Consider the following 22,447-nt stretch of genomic DNA (forward strand, 5'->3'; position numbering starts at 1 on the left):
GGTCTTTAACTCTGCTATGTCAAGTCATTCTCATATCCTAGATTTTTTTTTTCCATTCTAAGGATAACATCCAAATACTTTGAAGTGTAAAACAGATGGGTAATTCTCAATCTCTTCTCTTTCCTTCCAAGTATTTAATTCAACCAAATGGTGCACGATAAATACACACAGATGTAAAGGGTAACAAGCAAAATGGACACCTGCTGGTTTCTTTTGTCATTTACATCTTATTGTTAATAAAGAGCAATTAAAAATTGAGAATGCAGCTGTTTAAGACTTAAATAAGCAATAAGGGTTCAAAATCTTAATGAGGGAGATAACTAAAATGAAGCTGAAGTGTTTCTAGAGCAATAAGTGCTTCTTATTAAGCAATTGGGTTGGAACAAAAACCTGCAGCCACTGCGGCCCACCAGGAATGACTCTGCCCACCCCTGTCTTAGTTCAACATTCCAGTTTAACATCTGATTGGTTAATTGGATTGAAGTGCATCGTTAAGTAGCTGGTAGCGCACGGGTCGGTTAGTGGCCAGTGATACTCAAAATAAATGTAATGTCTGATTGGTTAATTGGACCTGCAAGACTAATTAAATGGCCAGCAGGGCCAGGTCTTCAGTTCAACATTCCAGGTTAACATGTGATTGGTTAATTGACTTAACGAGAATAATGATGTGGTCAGTGGTGGCTTCACTGAGCAGTGCAGTTTAATTTCTAAATGGCTAATTGGCGCTCCAATCAATTGACAAATCAAATTTAATGTCTGATTGGTCAGTTGCACTGAAAAGTGCTATTAAATGGCCGGAAGGACACAGTTTAACACCTGACTGGTTAATTGGATTAAAGAAGATTAGTAAGTGGCCAATAGGACACCTAATTTAATGTTTAAACTGGTGAAGGCTGCTGGCCACAGCTTGAGTTGAGTTTAACATCTGATTGGTTAATTGCTTAAAGTGGATAATTGAAAGGCCAGCAGGACCACAGCTTTGTCAAAGAGTCCACTTTACTGAATGTCTGTGCCTGAAGTCATCTAAAATGGGGCCCAAAATGAAAAACACCACCTTTATGTAAATTTGAAACTCTTCCTCTATTGTCTTCCTCTTTTCTTCTCTGCTCGTTAACCTGACTGCCATGAATTCAGCTTCTCCTAATGGTGACGATCAGTTAGACTGATAATTGGTGGGTGGTTTCTCCACACAGGTGTGCTTAGTGCCCTCCATGAAATTTCCAACACGTGGTGCCCACAGTCCACCATGACGACCCCATGCCCTTGCTGTCTCATTTTAATGCTCACAGTTTGCTTCTTCTTGCAGGTTGTCCCTGAAGATCGAACCCGGAAACAGCTCTCCCCGCCTGGCGTCATCCAAGGAAGACCTTGCAGGTAGGTGGGCACACCGGGGTTACCAAAACAAGTGTGAAAAGGTGGAGCTGGACTGAACTGAACAGGGAAAAATAAGGGGCACCTTCACATGGGCATGAAACCACCCAGAACATGGCAGTGCCAGGCTAACCTTAAGGAAGAGGCACCTTAAAAAAGACTGTGTGGTGTATGTTGTGGGTGAAGGGGTGACGGAGGTTGGGACATCCTACGTGAGAGCTGCCCATACAGCCCACCTTTTACAAGGTGGGAGAGGGGAGAAGAGTGGTGGCTTTCGGACCCCACTTGACACCCACAGTAGAAAATGCCCTGTGTGGTTCAGTGAACATGGAAGGTGCTGACAAAAGCAATGAGGGACATTGTGGTGGTCTTAGCAATTATCAAGTGTGCCCCCTTGTGGAGTTTCAGCTCCCAGTACTTGACACCTTGGCTGGACATGTGGACCCCCCAATCGTGTACCTGCAAGCTTTTTTTTTTTTAATGTATGGTGTTCTGAGCTGACGCCAACTGGGTCCTCTCAACGTGCGTTCGCCAGCCCACCATCCCTGGCACCTCGCGTTAACCCCAAAGACTCAGAGGGCTGCAGGCTCCGTCCCGACACGTTTCATTTTGTTGTCTCCTCACCTCGCATTGCCACCCCCGCCTGGCACATTTTTTTTGCTTGTTCATTCCTGGCAATTGTTTGACATTCCTTAGAGCCTGAAAGGGAGGAAAACCTGCGGCGAAGAAGCTGCGGGCGCGAAAAAGAGACCCTCGTTAGGCTGACGCGTTTGGGAAAAGACAATGAGAAGTAGGGAGGATATTTGGGAGTGAGACCCCGGGACCAGCACCAAAGTGAGAGAAGACGAGAAGTCCGACCACTTTACCCAGCAGCCCCCCTTCTTCTTTGATATTATCTTTCAGCTAATCAGCAACAATCCCTATCCCCCAAGGGTGTTATGCTTCGTCTTCCAGACATGACGTCACCAACAATCCGCTTGAGCACATCTCTGGGCCACCACCTTTTGTATAAAATAAAAGGCCAACCAAGTGAATATTAATTTTTAAATGAGATGGTAAGTCTCACTGTGAAAGGCGCTATACAATAATGACCAACTGAAACTTCACCTGATTGTTCCATTAGGTGCCTTGCACTACAGTACATTCAAACATTTGTTACTCACAGCATTCGGCAAAGGCCATTGTGCTCCTGTGTAAGGCACTATATAGAAAAGGGACCATTCCAAGTAAATGGCCAGTCGGCTGGTATTGTGGCATTTCACTTTCTGGAAGATGTCCTGTAAAATATAGGCGCCTTTATAGGAGAGGCTCGACACCAAAAATTGCTTCTCGGGGTGCATATTGTGGCAAAGTGAGATTTGAAATTTTGCTTTCAGCCCGGGTTTGGTGGTCACTCATGGGAGGTGGTCAGGGCCCGGGAGGCACAAGTGGGATTTCAATGCGTAACCTTTTATATTGTATGCCCCCTTTTTTCGGTTGCCCCTAAATTACAAGTGACTTCCTCAGGGTCCCACCTCAGGGAGGTAGAATGGGGGTTTGAACCTTTTTTGTCCTTGCGCTTTCAGGCTGAGCTGAGTAGCCACTAGGGGGTGCTGTTCAAGGTGTAATGAACTAAGGCAGAAGATGGGAGGGATTTAAAGCAAAGCCGTGTATATTTGGCCTGTTTTTTTTTTTTGTAGTAGGATGTACCCTCAGTTAGAAGTGCCTCACTCAAGGGTCACACTGGGAGACAGAAATGATTTTTGATTCTGTGGCCGTGTGCTTTTAGACCGGGGGGTCCTGGAGGGTTGCAGTGGCTGCAGATTTTCATTCTAACTCTTTTCTTAATTAATGAGCAGTTTTGGCTGCTAATGAACTTCTTTTGAATGAATTTTATTTGAATTTGTTTTTTAAGATTTGTTCCCCAGAATTTCTTCATCGTTCCTCTGAATTGCTTCATTTCTTTCCTTAAATGGCAGCCAAACAGAAATGAAATGTGAAGTGAGGGAGCCAACAGAAGACCAACTCAGTCAGGGCCTCAAACTCCAACCAATTTCATTCCAACCAGTTGCTTAATCAGGCGCCGAGTCTTGTCGTTAATTAAACTCGTTCTTTAAGAGAGGCAACAAAAGGATACGATCAAAGTGGAGCTTATGATATTATTTATCTGGACTTACAGTAAGTATTTGATAAGGTGCCACATGAGAGGTTGGGCATCAAGTTAAAAGAAGTGGGAGTTCAGGGTGATGTTTTTAGATGGGTGCAGAATTGGCTCAGACACAGGAAGCAGAGGGTGATGGTGTGAGGAACCTCATCAGAATTGACCGATGTTAAGAGTGGTGACCAGCAGGGGCAGTGCTAGGGCGCTGCTATTTTTAATATATATAAATGATTTAGATAGGAATATAAGTAACAAGCTGGTTAAGTTTGCAGATGATACCAAGATAGGTGGATTAGCAGATAATTTGGAATCCGTTATATCATCACAGAAGGACTTGGATAGCATACAGGCTTGGGCAGATTTGTGGCAGATGAAATTTAATGTCAGTAAATGTAAAGAATTACACATAGGAAGTAAAAATATTAGGTTTGAATACACAATGGGCGGTTGGAAAATTGAGAGTCCACCTTATGAGAAGGATTTAGGAGTCATAGTGGACTCTAAGCTATCAACTTCCAACAGTGTTCAGAAGCCATTAAGAAGGCTAACAGAATGTCAGGTTATATAGCGCCTTGATGTGTGGAGTACAAGTCACAGGAGGTTCTGCTCAGGCTTTATAACACACTGGTGAGGCCTCATCTTGAGTACTGTGTGCAGTTTTGGTCTCCAGGCTACAAAAAGGACATAGCAGCACAAGAAAAGGTCCAGAGAAGAGCGACGAGGCTGATTCAGGGCTACAGGGGTTGAATTATGAGGAAAAATTAAAAGAGCTGAGCCTTTACAGTTTAAGCAAAAGAAGATTAAGAGGTGACATGATTGAAGTGTTTAAAATTATGAAGGGAATTAGTGCAGTGGATCGAGACTTGTATTTTAAAATGAGTTCATCAAGAACACGGGGACACAGTTGGAAACTTGTTAAGGGGAAATTTCGCACAAACATTAGGAAGGTTTTCTTTACACAAAGAACGATAGACACTTGGAATAAGCTACCAAGTAGTGTGGTAGACAGTAAGACGTTAGGGACTTTCAAAACTCGACTTGATGTTTTCTTGGAGGAAACAAGTGGAGAGGACTGGCGAGCTTTGTTGGGCTGAATGGCCTGTTCTCGTCTAGATTGTTCTAATTTTTAATTCCATGGCTTGCTGCTGCTCTCATTGTGTAATCGCAGACATGTCCGAAATTGATTTTCTCTTTTCTAAGAGTTCCGTTAAAATGTTTTGAGGACCTGAGTATTTCAACATTCCTGAGACCTTCACCTTTCTTTATTTTCAGATATTGTATAATGGACACCGTTTGCTGGTCGTGTTTTGTATCGCATTATTGTTTGGCTGCTAATTAAGGAAATAGAAACAATTAAGGGGTCCGAGTCTTCAAGAGCAAGTCAATTATAATGAATGCAAAAGAAGTTAATTAGCAGCAAAAACAGGTCACTGATTAAGAAAAGGGTTCGAATGAAAACCTGAGCCACTGGGGGTCCTCCAAGACCGGAGTTGGGGACCCCTGTTTTAGATCCTGCCTTGTGGACACCAGGGTGAGATGTGGCAGGCAGATGATGTGGGCCCAGTCTCTGCTGAACTCGACGATTGGCCGCAGTTGTCCATCTGCACATTCAGCCATGAAAGTGAAGTTTGCAGTTTGGTTTATTTTTTTTTTTTTTTTTTTTTTCTCGTGCCCTCAGCCCCAGATAAGGAGACGCCGGTCACAGGTGAGATCCCTGGTGAGCGTCAGAGGTGGCCAGATTCCCAGAACGTTCTGTACACAGGCAACCTGTGCTGCCCTGAGCGCGCCTGACGTTCACCGTGTGTTTGAGACGGTCGCCTTGGTAACACGTAAACACATTTCCTCGTTTTTAATTATTTATTTTCTCTTTGCATGGAGGCAGTTTAAGCTGTAAAGGTCAAAAACAGACTTCGAGACTTGGACGCCTGCCGTGCCTGCTGGTTTGGCCGTAGCAGGACGTACCATATTTGGGTGGTCGTCTGATTTACTCCAAGCTGACCACAGTATGTCTCAGGTCTCCGGACAGCTGGCCTCACTGTCTTGACGATGAACTCTGGTCCACGGGGATGCATTAGTGTCATTTAATAGAGATGGTCAGCATGATGGGGTTTACCTGTGGAGGGGGGCATGGGGAGGATATGCTGGACAGACTTCTGGGTCCAGATGTGTGGTGGAGAAGGTCCACTGTGAGCAAGGGGACATGGAGATGGTGGAAATAGCCTAGAAATCTCTTGGTCAGCTCCTTATTCTGATGTAGCGTGAGAAGCCGAGGTCTTTCCTGTCTGTCTGCCTATTATATAGTGCCTTTCGTATCTTACATTTCTTCACCCCTGTCTCTATTTTATATACATATTGTGTCTTTCCCAGTCACTAGTAGTCATCCTCGACCCTGTCTCTATCCCCTTGTCACACGCGTTCACAGGATGGTGTCGTCCTTTTGCCCCTCCGTTTTGTCTGTACGGTGTCACCCCGCGTCACTTTGCCTGCTCCAGGTGTCCTTGTTCCCCTCGTTTGATGCTCAGAGGGTCTGCGGTGGTTGCTCATGAGTGATGTCCTTGTCAAGCCGCGCCGTGTTCTCCATCCTAGGCCAGCTCTCATGTTATGTTAACATCTCCCAGGCTCCTAGCAGCTGTAAATCGTGCTGCAGAGCTCAACGTCTCTCTGGCTGTGTAATCCCGGCCGGCTGTATTTAATTTCAAAGAGACTCAAATTTATGGCTCTTGTAATCAGGAGCTGGCGGCTGGAATGCGGCCCGAGCTGCCATCATCCTCGGCAAAACCCGTGTAACGCCACATTTTTCACGTGTGATGTAGCGCCGTCTCTCTGAGCTCTTTGTGCCTTTGCCTCACCGCTCATCTCCCAAAGAGTACGGTGGACCCCACTATGGACGCGTGGCACCAGGGCCGTCCAGCCGCTTTTTAACCCACATATCCATTTCGCTGTCTCAGGTTTTCTGCCAGTGGCATTGGATGCAGAATGTGTGCCAACCCTGAGCTGGGCACCACTCTGGCACTGGGCACACAGCTGAGATGACTTTCAGTTGCTGATGAAAAATCTGCAAATTTTGGGGGATTTGGAAGGAAAACCAGAACACCTGCAGAAAATCCCACACGAGCTCCATCTGTCAGTCCACCTTCATTTTACATCCTGCCTTGAACAGTAAGCGCACAGTACTGTAAGACACTATATCACCCACAATCCCCTGTGCCATTCAATCATGCTGACTGTAACCTGACTTCTGTTCTGTGTGCACAATAGGATTTTTCTTGTAGTCCTTCATCACCGTTTATCTTGTATATAGTGCCTTTCATAGCAGGCTCCAGCTTCAAGCTCTTTACAGGCAAAGTCCAACAGAGTAACGGTTCTTAGAATTACAGAATGATTTATTTTCTTGGCATTCAATTATTTATACAGCGCCTTTCCTAGTATATGTCATCCAAACTTTCTTAATCTGCACATGATGACTTCTAATAAAATCACACAGCACTGTCCTGCAAAAACAATCTTTTCAGAAAAGGATCCATAGTATTGCTCTTTATATGCAAAGGAATAGTCCCTCATTTAAAAAGAAAGTCGGAGAATTAGAGGGAATTTTTATATTTTGTGTTTAACATTTGTTTATATGGTGCCTTTCAAGTGTTGGCTGTGCGTTGGCATGACTTACACGGCAGGGCACTGCTTTATCCTTTTCACGTAAACCTTTTATATGGATTCTTTTTTTAGTGACCTCCACCTTAAAGGGGAACAGTCATTTTTATTTATTAATCGTGGAAAGTGGGTGCGGCACGGTGGCGCAGTGGTTAGACGACCCGGGTTCGTTTCCAAGGTCCTCCCAGCGTGGAGTTTGCATGTTCTCCCCGTGTCTGCGTGGGTTTCATTCCACAGTCCGAAGACATGCAGGTTAGGTGCATTGGCATTTCTAAAGTGTCCCTAGTCTGTGTGCTTGCTGTGTGGGTGTGTGTGCCCTGCCCAGGGTTTGTTTCCTGCCTTGCATTGTTTTGGCTGGGATTGGCTCCAGCAGATACCCGTGACCCTGTAGTTAGGATGTAGCGGGTTGGATAATGGATGGATGGAATCGTGGAAAGTATTTTTTGAAGCGATGCAGTTTATTTCGTGTAAATCGCAGAGAAGCGTGGACAGTGACGTCATTGGTCTAGCCTCGCGATGGGAGAGCTCGATATCCCAAGAGCAAACGCGGCGTCTAGGGGCGGGCTGCTGAGCGTGAATTGCATGATAGCTAATGGCTCGCTCCGCCGAGTTGATTCTTGGGATTTTGAGTTCTGCCAATGCGTGTCTAGCGACGTGTGCGAAAGCAGACCTTTTTTCCCCCAGTAAGCACACCTTAACGAGCATTTCTAACTATTAAAAGATAGAAAAACACTACTGTTTCCCTCTAAGGGTTCTGTAATGTTGCGTGAAACTCCTAGAAGTTTATCCTCATCCAGTGCAATTAGAGGGCAGGTATTTTATTTGTATACTTTGCTTTGCGTAATTAACGTTACATCATTTATTTTATGTAGTGCCTTTCATGATCACTGCAAGTATCTGAAGCGCTCGTGCACACATCGAGTTACACACTTGCCATTTTGTTTTTATTCCTCCCGGACATCTTGGTGTTTCCTCCTTATATAGCGCCTTTTCTTGACGAGTACCTCCCTAAAGCGCGCAGTTCACATGCAGTTGCGCCCGCTTAAAGCGCCCCCCGGTGGCTCGTGATTTTCTGCTGGGCTTCCACGTTCGGGAGCTACTCAGTCGCTATGTTGTGTCAGACACGTCTGGCCGAAAGTGCCGGCCGAGCTCAGGGGTCTTACTCAACGCTTCCTCCCACTCTGCCAAAGTAAATTGCGCATTGCACCGCAGCCTTTGCCGTGTTTTCCTTGTTAACAGCTTCATTCTGCGTGCTCAGCGCCAAGCCGTAAATCTGAACGGGAGCCGCGCTAGGCCTTCCTGTGCGGTAATAAAATAAAGTTACCCCGTCACTGGTGACACCGGAGACAGAGCTGGGGCCGTGCGCACGGATGATTTATACGGGGGCTTCTGTTGTGATTGACGTGTGAGCGTCGCTTGAGCGCGCGCGCTTGTGTGTGTAGAGACAGCTGGGATCCAGATGTGAGCCGCCATAGTGCGGGGGAACGGAGAAGACGGACCAACAGGTGCCACACCAAGGGACGCTTCATATAGCTCCTTACATTGGACGCAGTAAGATAAATCCAGTGATGCAATACAATTAGTCTGTATATGGCTCCTTACAGTAGGTGCATTATAATAAATCCAGTAATTACAAAACTGCAATAGAATCAGACTTCATATAGCTCCTTTTATTGGACACACTAAAGTCATTAAATGCATCACACTACAATAGAAATAGTTTTTATATAACGCCTTTCATTAGGCACATTTAAATCAATACATTCAAAACAAAATGATAATAGAAGTACTCTTTATATAGCTCCTTTAATTAGGTGTACTGTATCCATTGAGTATAATATTGCAATAGAATCCGTCTTTATATAGCTCCTTTCATTTTGCACACAAGGACACATTGATTGAATACAATTTTACAAATGGAACGATCTTTATATAGCTCTTTTAATTGGGTGCCCTGTAATTATAGTGTGTGTGTGTGTGTGTATATATATCTATATATATATATATATATATATATATATATATATATATATATATATATATATATATAGTGGCACCTGGCCGGGGCTGGAGCCCGGCTGGGACGCCCAGGAGGACCGGAGGAGGGCTTGTACCTCTTCCAGACTGCGAGGGTGTCCGCCCTGGTTATGTTGGGGCCCACAGGTAAAGGGCTTAGAAGCCCAGCCCTGTAGGGACCCGTGGCCACTGTCAGGCGGCACCCCAGTGCCTGAATATTCCTGGGGGAAGACGACAGGGGACGGGTGCACAGCCGGCACTTCCGCCACACTGGGGCGTGGCTACGGAGGAGTGCCGGGAAGCAGCTGGAGCCCATCCCGGTTCCTATTTAAGGGGCTGCATCCCTTCAGTCGATGGTGGAAGTCGGGTGGAAGAGGACAGAGCTGGAGAGAGGACGGGAGGCGGCCAAGAGAGAGGCACAAGGACTGTGAGGCCTGGACACTTGGGGGAACGGTGCTGGAGGCACTGGGAAGTGCACTGAAGGAAAAATTGTAAATATTAGTATAATAAACGTGTGTTGGGTGAACATAAGATGTCCTTCTGTCTGTGTCCGGGTTCAAGTCCACTATATATATATATATATATATATATATATATATATATATATATATATATATATATACTGTATGTATATGTACTGTATGTATATATTATATAGTGGAAGCTGGGCCGGACACAGACAGGTAGATATGGTTTTAATTCACCCAACACACTTTTATTTACCATATATACTGTTTACAAGGTGCACACAACCCAATACTCCCCCAAAGTCCAGGCCTGTCACAATGCCTCTCTCTTCAGGTCCACCTCCACCTCCAGCTCCTCTCCTCTCCTCCAAGCTCTGTCTCTCTTCCACCCGACTCCAGCCATCGAATGGAGGGAGGAGGCCCCTTTTATCCACACCCAGACGTGCTCCAGGTGCCTTCCAATTAGCTTCCCCCGGCACTCCCCAGTGTGGCGGAAGTACCGGCTGCACACACGGACGCACTCCGGGTGTCCCTGGTCTTCTATACACTTCCAGATGTGGCAGAAGTGATGAGGGCCAGGGCTCCTCAGGCATTTGGGCGCTCCCCTGGCGGAGACCACGGGCCCCTATAGGGTTGAGCTTCCAAGCTCGGCTCCTGTGGTCCCCAAAGCCACCAGGGCGGTCGCCCCCTCGTGGTCTGGAGGAGGCGTAAGTACTCCTCCGGTCCTTCTGGGCGTCCTGGCTGGGTAGCACCCCCAGCCACTCGCCACAATATATATAAAATCATAAACCTAAAAGTGCAACGATTTTATGTCACGTTTTTTGTCACGCTTTAAATTGGGCTTATTTTAAAACCTACAAAATTCTGTTTGTATCAAACTTTAATGTGATGCTGTTAGATTTTCAGATTCTTATTCCATTTTTAAATTATAAACTAAAATATATCAAGAACTCATGTCCTGTGAGACGAGACTTTGTACCAAAAGATTTAACCACACCCAGGGCTGGAAATAAAAGACAAAGAGTAGGACAGCTGCTGTACAGGCTTTTGTTTGAAGTGCCGCACGAGATGCAGATCACCTGGCACGGCGGCAGCAGCAGCAGCTAATCGAGCAAAGAGGAGGTAAAAAATACTATTTGTTTCCCATTGTATCACTGTTTAAGAGGGGGTCTCGGAGGAGCGACTGCGTCTCCTTGGGGTGCGTTCAGCCCCCTTCTTCACAACGCAAGCGGCAGAGCCATGAAGTGGCTGTCACGTAGCGCACGCTGGGGCGGTTGGTAAGCGAAGCGAGCAGTGGGCGAACCCCCTAGTTGTTGTATAAAAAGCTGAACTGTTCAGCAGTAATTTGGTTCACCAGTGGTTTTATTTTTCTTTATTGTATATAGCTCCTTTCATTATGAATCTAATCACAAACTCATCAATGTAATGTGTTATAAAGCAGCCAATTCCTCAATCTCACTATAGTGCCTTTACATATATATGAGTAGGGGTTATGTGACACGGGCAAAAATGATCTCTGTTTTCTGGCATTTTTTGATAATTTGACTATAATGTTCATTTTGAAATAAAAAAGTACTGCCCAATGGGGGGCTACAGCTCTGCAGTCCTGAAGTTGGACAGAGCAGGGCAACAAGCAGAGAGCACTGCTAGAGAAAAGTGGTTCTGGTAGAAATGAATTGAAAAGTCGTTGCTGGCTGCGTCGAGTTGGTATGTTGCTTTAGTCACCTTATGCTGTGATAATTATGTATAAGCAGTTGAATTAATGCAGTCTCCAGTAAGGAGTTGATTAAATAACTGCACATCATACCTTCATTATATGTAAAATCCTGGAGTGAATGGAGGATTACTAAATACGGGAATACAGACGTCTGACCCCGCCCCATCCCATTTACTGCTGCAAGAGAACGACTGAATATGGGAGTGGCTTGAAAACTGACCCATCCTCACATTAGTCCCCGCCCCATCTCTCATTCTCCAGCAGACACGCCCCATCCCATGCACTGTAGCGAATGTAAGGTGACAGGTCTGACATCTGACCCGCCCACATCAGTCTGCACCCCACCCTGCATCCCACAGCAAGAGGGCTCATTGTGTCACTTTGTCAACAGTGCAGGACGTCTGAGGATTTGTCAATTCTTGATGGCCACTGCTCAAGGATGCTCTGAGTGGAATCATCCCTGCCAGATCTTCATGTAGAAACTTGAACCTGAGAACTTTAGAATATCAAGATGCCGGTCTGCAGAGCACATGAGGCATGACATTCCAGAAAATGCCTAGCAGGGAGGGCTGCATTGGCAGGCTTTCTTTTATGCATTTAACATTTCTATAAAAGGATTTATTATGCTTTGGTTCAAGCAGTAAATGGTTTGAGTTTGTGTAAAATGAGCAGGTGCTCACAGAGTCCCAAATGAGGCACATTAACTGCATTATGAGGGAGCGTCGGTTATGGCACGGTGGCCACATGGCGCGACTCCCCGAGGGTGATCCACCTCACATAAAACTTATTGTTGAGGCCCCGAGTGGCTGGACCAGGCCAAGGGGATGCCCACTTAACACCTGTCTGTGCCAGATAGATTGTCATTTTCAAAGGGTGGGACTGGACCGTGTGTCTGCCTTGGGGGTTGCCAACCAGGATCCTGAGCTGGTTTGTGGTGGGGATGGGTGAGGCAATATGCTGTGCCAGTGCAGGCTCCGCGACCCGACCCGACCAGACCAGAGTAAATCACAATGCAGCAGTGAACCAAACGTCCATTTAAACCTCCAGTCCAAAAGGTACCTTACAGTGATGGTGACGACACAATCGTAATTGTAACATACAGTCGTATATACCATGTGACATGAGGATGGCGTAGTAATGTTATGATAAAAAATATGAGCTTAGAACAAATACTTTAGAAAACTAGTTATACTTATTGCAGGTCAGAACTATAATAGATAAGATTTTAGGAAAGCAACTTCTGGCCCACTGGCCTGAGGGTAGACAGGTGACTGAAATGAAAGACCATGCATGGGATGGCAGCTGAATTGGAGTGGGGAATGAATCTGCCTGATCTGTACCCCCCCTTGGGTCTAGGAGGTGTGTCAGGGGCTACAACTCTGCAATAAGTGGAGGCCTGCATGATGCAGACTCTTCCTCAGTCGCTCTTCGTCTCTCAGCTGCTCCTTTTAGCCGGACAAGAGGTCAGTCAACATGCAAAGACAGAGAGCCACCTGGTAGTCTTTTATTCAGATGTGGTTTCTTTTACCAACACGTGTTCTACTTGGCTTCTTTATATTTTGGGCATATCTATAATACATGAATGAACATCTCCTACCCATTCTGGTGCCCCATCTAATTGCCTGTGGCAGAGCCAGTCAGCCCATTAGGTGACACAGGCAGCCGTTAAGGGCACTGTCATCCCAAGTGTGCCATTTAAGTAACTCAAGTGGCGCTCACTCCAGATCTTTCTGCCCCAGGATGCTGTTTTGGTAACTCACAAGGCACACAGTCTGAACACCGAGGGGAACCCCCGATTTCCTCCCACTGCCAAGGATTCCTTCAACTAGCACTGGTCTGGGGTTACAGATGTTAAAAGAAGGGGGACATGTTTAAATAGAATAGCAGTCAATGCTGAGAGTGTGGGAGATTGGGCATTCTGTTACGATCTGAATGAGAAAGAGTTAAAGGGGACAATAGGGTCACCCCGGAAGCTGACCGTGACAAAGCACTGTGTAAATGGAGTTTCTTAAAGTAAACTGGCTAGCCTTGTGTTACCCGAAAGTTCAATGAAATATTATCTTTAAACACTTACCCATGATTCCTGTTTGCCAACATTTTTAAAGAATGCCGTCTCACCATCCAATCAGTGCACAGCGGCAGAGTCTTTACACTGAAACTCAGATCATGGAGAATTTTGTTTAGTTGACCAAGTCACAGATGGTGGTGAACGTCGGTGGAAGAGATTAGTGGAGTTTTAATGGCCATTTTAATGAGAGATGCTTATACTTTGAAGAGCAAATCAGTCAAAGAGAGTTGCAATTCGATTGCCACGTTTAGTGTGACCAGTAGGGGGTGTAATAGCAGCCGAGACCCCAAGCAATCTCACAACTGCAGTCCTGGCTTTAAATATGAACATTTATTTTAGAAATTGCCTTTGACGGGGTTCTCTCTCACTCCATGTATAACACAACACAATACCAAACTTTATCTTCTCTCTTCTCCATGTCTCGCCGGTGAGTGTCGTCCAGCTCTTCTCCCAATTCTGAATCTCTCGGCTGAAGCAGAGCTGCTTCCTTTATCCAGGTGCCACAACACCATCCCTCAGAAGAACTTCTGCGTTAGGCAGAACTCCCATAAAGAAGGGACCGTTAACCCCTGCAGCTCCCCTTGGCAGTACCCACGGAGGCCAACAGGGCTGCCTTACAGGACTATAGTTCCCAACTTGCCTTGCGGGTATTTGTAGAGGTAATGTAACCCAGGGACGCTGCCATCCGGCGTTTTGGGGGAATAATTAACCCAAGTCACTTGTGTCCCCCCGTCCCTCCATTGTATTGGCGGTTTACCAAGCCCTTCTGGGATATCCAGCGTATTGATTTCTGTCCATCTCCTGGCTCTAACAGGGACCACCCTACCGATTTTGGTGGACTGCACTCCCATCCAGGTAAGGAATCCCGCTCGGGACACTAGTTCACACCTGCCTTCCCTTACATTAGTTTGCTGTATCTGTGTCTCTTGTGCTACGCCATTTTGAGGATGATGATGATTATCTACAGTGATGTGAAACATTAAGCACACCCAATGAATGAATTATTTTCTTTTTCAACATTTATAGACAGATCAAGGTTTCATCTTCATTTAAACAACATCTACAGTTAAAGTTAATAACAATAAAAAGTTTGGTTGACCTAACTGAAATTGTACTCAGGTTATCGTGTTTACACACACACCCAGACAGACATAATTCCAAAAGAGGCATTTTCAGACTCGGGGAGGTCTAAAACGTCGAGATTCATTACAACCAAATAATTAACAACACTAACACCTAAGTGACGATTATTACTATACAGGCACAAAGGCAGCCCCCTGACAAGAAAACAGCAAGTATGAAAACTGCAAATGCTTGCATGAGGTTAGGACTGGCACAGGCATGTTTAAGGCCATGTCACATGACACGACTTTTCCTGCCATTTTCAGTCATAGCCTTCATTTAATAATAATAATTCTTTGCATTTATATAGCGCTTTTCTCACTACTCAACAATTGCAGGTTAAGGGCCTTGCTCAAGGGCCCAACAGAGCAGAGTCCCTTTTGACATTTACGGGATTCGAACCGGCAACCTTCCGATTGCCAGCGCAGATCCCTAGCCTCGGAGCCACCACCAGTTTTTATTTACTCTACATTGCCAAAAGTATCAGGACGCCTGTTTTTACACAAACATGAACTTTAATGACATCCCATTCTTAATATGAAGTCGGCCCACCCTTTGCAGCTCTAATAGCTTCAGATCTTCTGGTGTGTAGGAGAGCGTTGATGGGAATTTGTGACCAGGAGAGCATTTGTGAGGTCAGACACTGATGTCGCTCGCAGTATGCGCGGTCAGGACTCTGTGTAGATCCTCCACACCAAACTCGCTCCTCCATGTCTTTATACACCTTACTTTGTGCACTGGTGCGTATGCAGTCATGTTCCCATCCCCAAACTGTCCCCACAAAGTTGGAAGCATGGAAATGTCCAAAATGGCTTTGTATGCTGAAGCATTAAGAGTTCCTTTCACTGGAACTAAGGGGCCAAGCCCAACCCCACACCATAATCCCCCTCCACCAAACTTTACACTTGGCACAATGCAGTCAGACGAGTCCCGCCAAACCCAGACTTGTCCATCGGATTGCGTGATTCGTCACTCCAGAAGACATGTCTCCACTGCTGTCGAGTCCGGTGATGTCTGGTGGGCTTCACACTACTGCATCTGATGCTTTGCATTGCACTTGGTAATGTCAGGCTTGGCTGCAGCTGCTCGGCCATGGAGACCCCATTCCATGAAGCTGTCTCTCTCTCTCTCTATGCTGCACTGTTCTTGAGTTTTTGGAGGTCTGCAGCTATTAACTCTGCAGAAAGTTGGCGACTCCTGCAGACCTCGGCATGCGCTGTCCCCACTCTGTGATTTGACGTGGCCTACCACTTGGTGGCTGAGTTGCTGTTGTTTCCAGTTGCTTCCACTTTGTCGTAATACCCCTAACAGTCGACTGTGGAATACTTAGTAGCGAGAACATTTCACGAAATGGACTTGCTGCTCAGGTGGCCTCCTATCACAGTACCACGCTTGAACTCCTGCGAGCGACCTATTCTTTCACTAATGTTTGTAGAAGCCGTCTGCATGCCGAGGTGCTAAGAGTTTATACATTTGTGGCCACGGAAGTGACTGGAACACCTGAATTCAATGATTTGTGGGGGTCGGGGGGTGTCCCAATACTTTTGGCAGTATAGTGTAGACTCAAGAACTTTGACATCAAGAGATACCTGAAGGTCCCATAATGAAGTTCTGTGCTTCTTAAAGACTTCTTTCAGCCCCTTGTGTTCTGCTCTTGGGATGAAGCTGGTGGGGTGGCCAGGCCTGGACAATCTGACAGTTGGTTGGGCAGTGAAACGGTTAATTTCCAGTTGTTTGGAGGTCTTTCTGGATTCGTAGGCCTCTAGAACTTTCTTTCTGAAGGCCTCAGGGAGCTCTTTGGATCTCGGCGTGTTAATGTCTGAGGTTTAAATCAGGTGGAGTCCAGTGAGATCCTCTCTCATGTTGTGATCACTGATCCTAATTTGAAGTACTCGAGGTGGTGATAAAGGGAGTGCAAAATTTGCATTCATCGCAGTAAGGAGACCCGGGTTCTCTTCCTGGGTCCTCCCTGCCTGGAGTTTGCATGTTCTCCCCGTGTCTGCGTGGGTTTCCTCCCACAGTCCAAAGACATGCAGGTCAGGTGCATTGGCGATTCCTAAATGTTCCCTAGTGTGTGCTTGGTGTGTGTGTGTGTGTGTGCGCCCTGCCCGGGGTTTATTTCCTGCCTTGCCCCCTGTGTTGGCTGGGATTGGCTCCAGCAGACCCCCGTGACCCTGAAGTTAGGATATAGCAGGTTGGATAATGGATGGATGGATGGATGTCTCGTATTTAAATGACACCCTGGAGTACACGATGTAAATGTAACCCGATGTTTGTTTAATCACATAACCTTCATCTGTAGATGCTGTTTAAGTGAAGATCACATCTTGATACGTCCACATATGTTAAAATGAGACTTTCTTTTTCACAGAACTGTATATTGTAGCCCTGCGGTGGGTTGGCACCCTGCCGGGGATTGGTTCCTGCCTTGTGCCCTGTGTTGGTTGGGATTGGCTCCAGTAGACCCCCGTGACCCTGTGTTTGGATTCAACGGGTTGGAAAATGGATGGATGGATGGATGGATATTGTAGCCAGTGTTTAGGACACGGTGGTCCCCCATGGAAGCTTTAGTTCCAAAGAATTTCTTCTGCACACTTCATCAATGACTGGAGGCTACACTGAAAATCCCAAAACAAATAAACTCAACCCCAGACAGACACAGAGGAGGCCGTGTGTCCCTCCTGTATCAGGGTGGGCTTTCTTTGGGTCATCACGTGAATGTTAGTCCGACCTCCTTTTCAGTGAAGTCGCTATCCCCACACACACACACATCCCATCTGCTTTTTACAGCTCAGTTGAGTGATTTGGAGGATGAAGTTTTATATCCCTTCTGAGCACACTTGTCTTGGTCAGTTTGACCAGCACTGACCCTGAAAATCATGACAAGTGGGACCCCCTGAAGTGCCCAGGAGCCCCAGCTCAGGGTCATTGGGTGCATTTATGAATCTGGGGGTTTGTGGGGATTTTCCTGTATGGAAGCTAAAGAAACAAACACGGACCGTCCCAGGGTGGTGATGTGGCAGTTCAGGCGTCACGGCCTCACACTTCCAGAGTCCCGGGTTCAAGTCCCAGCCCTGCGTCTGTGAGGTTCAGATCTGCTGAATTTCCAAAGAGTGTCACTGGTCAGGAGACGGAGTAGTAATACATTTTTTTTTAGTTCTGCAGCATCTTTCGTGCACTCAAAGCTCCTAAAATCCCCCTCCGGGTCTTCTTTTCTATTTTGCCCCCCAATGTGTCCCTGTCCCTGCGTGGATGATAATTCCAAAGTACCTCTCAGAACTCAAGAGTGCAGGCTTTGCCTCCAGACGTTGGCCTCAGTTGCTCCGCAGCCTTCCCCTAAACTCCAGAAGTCGGCCTTCAGCCCACCCATACCCAGCAAAAATGAACAAACTTTAAATATTAAAAACTCAGAAATTAGAGAAATGAAATAAAAGTAAAACCCATGGCCCCCAAACCACAAGACAAGGTTCCCTTTTTATAAGTAAAGATTTATGAACAAAGAATATTTCTCCAAGCCTAGACCTTCACTCAAAAGACAGGCTTTGTGCCTGCATAGGCCCAAAAATGGAGGCCAAGTCTCTTAATTATAATAATACATTTTATTTATTTGTAGGCACCTTTCTAAACACTCAAGGACACCGAACAATAGATTATAAACATAACTAAAAGTGCAAAATCAGACAGAGCAATTATAGTCAAAGAGAAAAAGTCGTCTTAAACAAATAAGTTTTAAGTTTGGACTTGAAAAGTGAAAATGATTCAATATTTCTAAGCTCAGATGGTAGTGAGTTCCAGAGCTGGGGAGCAGAGCAACTGAATGGTGGTAAGACGGTCAAAGGGGACAGTCAAGAGGATGGAGGAAGAGGATCTAATGGTGTGGGAGGGAATGGCAACATGGAGGAGATCAGACAGATATGGAGGGGCGAGGCTGTGGAGAGCCTTAAAAGTTAACAGAAGAATTTTGAATTGAATGCGTAACTGAACTGGAAGCCAATGAAGCTGCTGCAGGACGGGAGTGATATGGTGAATATGAGGGGGCTCTAGTAGTGATGCGGGTGAGCAGCTGAATTCTGGACCAGTTGAAGCTTATAAAGAGATTTGCGAGAAAGACCACAGAGAAGGGAATTGCAATAATCCAGACGAGAAGTGACGAGGCTATGAACGAGGATAGCAGTGGTGTGGGGAGTGAGGGACGGGGGGCGAATACGATTAAAGTTACACAGGTGGAAATATGGAGTCTGGGCGATGTTACTGAAATAATAAAGAACTGACAAGGATGACACCCAGACCTTTAACCTGTGGGGAAGGGGAGACAGAGGACTTATCAATAACAAAGGAAAAATTTTGGATAATGTTGATTTTGTACCAATGAGGAGAACCTCAGTTTTGTCACTTGTTATTTAATTTAAGAAAGTTTGAAGAAAACCAGGATTTGATTTCTGCTATGCAATCAATAAGCGAGGAGGGTGGAAAGGAAGCAGTAGGATTGCTAGTGAGCTGAGTGTCATCATCATAACAGTGGAAGCTATTGTTAGATTTATTAAAGGGGAAGGAGGTAAATAATGAAAAGGAGGGATCCCAGGACAGAGCCCACCTGAAGTAACAGCGGTGGGTTGGGATGTGAAAGTTTGAAGCTGAACAAACTGAGTGCGGCCTGAGAGGTAGGATCTGCACCAATCTAGTGGAGTGTGGGTGATGCCAATCGAAGATAATCTACTAAGGAGAGTAGTGTGACAAAAAGTATCACAGTGTCCCAAATAAATTGAAGGAGGTGAACGCCTCTGAGCAGTGATGAGTGGTCGATGTCAGCTATCTGGTTTTCTGGTTCAGTTGGTCACTGGTAGCTGCCCACCTTCTAAAAATTGGTGGCTTTGAGCTGCTCGGCTTTCAAAAGTAAGTGGTCGTTATCAGCTGCCCACTTCAGACGGGCAAGAGGCCACTCATGCGTGCCCAGATTTCAGAAATGAGAAGTCAATGTGAACCGCTCCGTTTTCATGACCGTGGGGCCTCAGGTATAACGGCATGCGTAGAATTCGCACTATAACATGATGTAAGCACAAAAGCAGAAATGTGCGTACGCACAAAAAAATCCAGATGCATAAATCTGTGCGTTCGCTAACTTCCACGTTCTGCCGCTACATAAATCCCGGTCAGCATGAAAATTAACACATGTGCACGCACCTGCTGTCCCGCCCCAACTCCTCCCAGAATTATGCCTCTTTGAATATGCAAATCAATATAAATAGCCCCTCGGCTCAGCCTTCTGTGAAAAGACAATGGCAAAAGCACGAGGGAAAATGGAAGAATTTCAGCGAATACCAAGTGGAGGCAAAGGAAACCGTACTATTTGTTGGATTAAAAAGTGGTATAAACAAGAAAAGGAAGTTGATCGAGTGACATGGCGTGTCGGAAAAACTTGAAAGCTCACGTTCACAAAGTCGCACGGTGCCCGAAATAATAAAGAAGTTGTCAGATATCAAAGTCGTCTTGAAAAGGGGAGTCGTAGCCCACCGTCTGAGTGTCATATGAAAGCTTATTAGGGTACAGAAAAAAAAAAAAACAGGGACACAGTGGGGGAAAAATCATGAAATTTCCACTTTAATCACGTAGTTTATTTTGTCAATAAAGTAGAACATCATAAACTTTATCTTAAAATCATTTAATTTACTAGTTTCTCAAATCCCATCGTAACTAAAGTAGCATGTGAAACACTTTGTTTTGTATTTGAGCCCTATGTGTGTGAATCACAACGTGCTTCCGTTGTTTCTCTTTCTCCGACAGGACACAGAATCCATTACATTCGTGATATCACAGCTCTCTGAATAATTAAAATACTGAGATGTATACGTGATGTCATTTTCATGATGATAGGAATTAAATAAAGCAGGTTATTAAACATGGGAGCACGGTGGCGCAGTGATTGTTCCTGCCTCACACAAGATGCCTGCTGCGCCGTGTGCGCCCTTCGATGAAATACTTTATTGTAGAAGTACTGTCCCTCTCAAACGTACTAACCTCCAATTCCTGTCCTTCCTTTTCTTTCTCCAAATACCCAATCGCCACACAATCAGCTCTGTAATAGACGTTAAGCCATCTAAGCTTAGAATGCCGATTCTTCAAAACTTTTAAGGAACATTGAAATATCTTCATAATGTTTAATTATTCTATCCCTCTATCCTTCCAGTATTGCATCAGAATACAACGCGAGGCAGGAACAATCCGTGAATGAAGCTCAAGTTACTCGCTAGCGCTGCAACACAGTGTAGTTTAAAGTTAAAGTTTTACCTGTTGTGGAGGCTGGCCCGGACACAGACAGGCAGACACGTTCATGTCACCCACAAACACATTTATTTACAACACCAAGTCACAAGTGCACCCCAAAACCCCCAAAGTCCCGGCCAGACAATGCCTTCACTTTCCTCTTCAGGCCACCTCCTTGCCTGCCCCAGCAAGCTCAGTCCACTCCTCTCCCGACTCTCGCCCTGAATGAAGGGAGGCGGCCCCTTTTATGATGTGCTCCAGGTGGGTTCCGGCAATCTTCCACGGACACACCCCCGTGTGGAGGAAGTGCCGGCTGCATCCCCGGAAGCACTCCGGGTGTCCCTGCTCCTCTCCCCCCAGCACTTCCTGGTGTGGCGGAAGTGCTGAGGTCCAGGGCTCCAAAGGCATGGGTGCGCCCCCTGGCGGCGACCACGGGCCCCTACAGGGTGGAACCCCCAAAGGAACCAGGACGGTCGCCCCCAGATGGTCTGGGGAAGGCGCAAGCCCTCCTCCTGGGCGTCCCGGCCGGGTCGCCACCCCAGCCACCTCTGACACCTGTATAATATAATAAACATATTTTGCTGCCTTTCATCTCTCTTAAAAATGATATCGTCATCATATGTAAATATGCGCTTTATAAAGTGGCTCAGGTTGTGTAATATTATAACTGTAGTGCAAGTTTACAGTGAGGCGATTGTACTTATAAGTACCAACAGTTCTACAGGGAGCACTTGATGGAGTGCATTTAGAGTTCTTGGGATGAAACTGTTTGTGAGCCGCGAGGTCCGAAAAGGAAAGGCTCTGAAGCGTTTGTCGTATGGGAGCAGATCAAATAGACAGCATGGCTGAGGCAGCATGTGCTTGATGATGTATACAGATAATTCTCTTTTTGATCAGCTGCTGTAGATCTGTGATTCCCGACTCGGATAAGGTGATATAAATACTCCATAGTGGTGCAGTGAGAGTAACATGAAGAAAGATGATCTGCTGTGGGATCCAAGGTGCAGTGAGAGTAACAACGCTAAAGCAGTTATGGTATTTAGAATAGTTTGACCATTCTGTGGACCATTATATTGTTACTGGTTAATTACAATCAGATGCCTTATACTATTAAACAATATGCGGTTAATTTCAGTGTTTTTATAAAGTCGCTTCTGGGATGTGGATCTGAAAAAGAAAGGACAGGAACAGTAGCACTGCTTTGACGCTGGGTGCTGCCAGTCTGTAAAACCAAGCGGAGAACTTGTGTACGACAAGGTATGAGCCACCGTGGAAATGTGCGTGGCTTTACGGCAAGTTTAGGTTTTATACATCGCGATTTGAACGTGGAAACGGGAGTACGCGACATTTTTGTGCCTATGTACCGTTTATACATGAGGCCCCTGGGCACTTGGAGCTGCCCGGCTTTTAGCAGCTGGTCTCTGTGAGCTGCCCAGACTAAAGAAGATTGTGCGGCTGGACAGTTAGGAGGGTTAGCCATTTTTTTTTCCCCTTGCTTTGGTCACAAAAATCAATGACTCTGAATGTTGGTGACTTTGACTCTGGCCTTTTAAACCTCACGCCACCGCTGGCCTTGGTGACTGTTTAGCCTTTCCGTGCCACCCGCCACCACTTGGTCACATTTCGCTCTCCACTGC

The 22,447-nt window shown here is 45.9% G+C and overlaps 1 protein-coding gene across 3 annotated transcripts in view; it reads left to right on the plus strand.

The window, feature by feature from the left end:
* ralgps1 (Ral GEF with PH domain and SH3 binding motif 1) overlaps positions 1-22,447 on the plus strand; it is a 342,472-nt gene that overhangs the window by 257,495 nt on the left and 62,530 nt on the right. For all 3 annotated transcript variants that reach the window (XM_039764462.1, XM_039764461.1, XM_039764463.1), the window contains exon 12: positions 1,307-1,374. In XM_039764462.1, coding sequence (XP_039620396.1) covers positions 1,307-1,374 — 68 coding nt within the window. The remainder of the gene's footprint in view (positions 1-1,306; positions 1,375-22,447) is intronic.

This window comes from Polypterus senegalus, chromosome 9 (assembly GCF_016835505.1).
Source record: "Polypterus senegalus isolate Bchr_013 chromosome 9, ASM1683550v1, whole genome shotgun sequence".
Taxonomy (NCBI): domain Eukaryota; kingdom Metazoa; phylum Chordata; class Cladistia; order Polypteriformes; family Polypteridae; genus Polypterus; species Polypterus senegalus.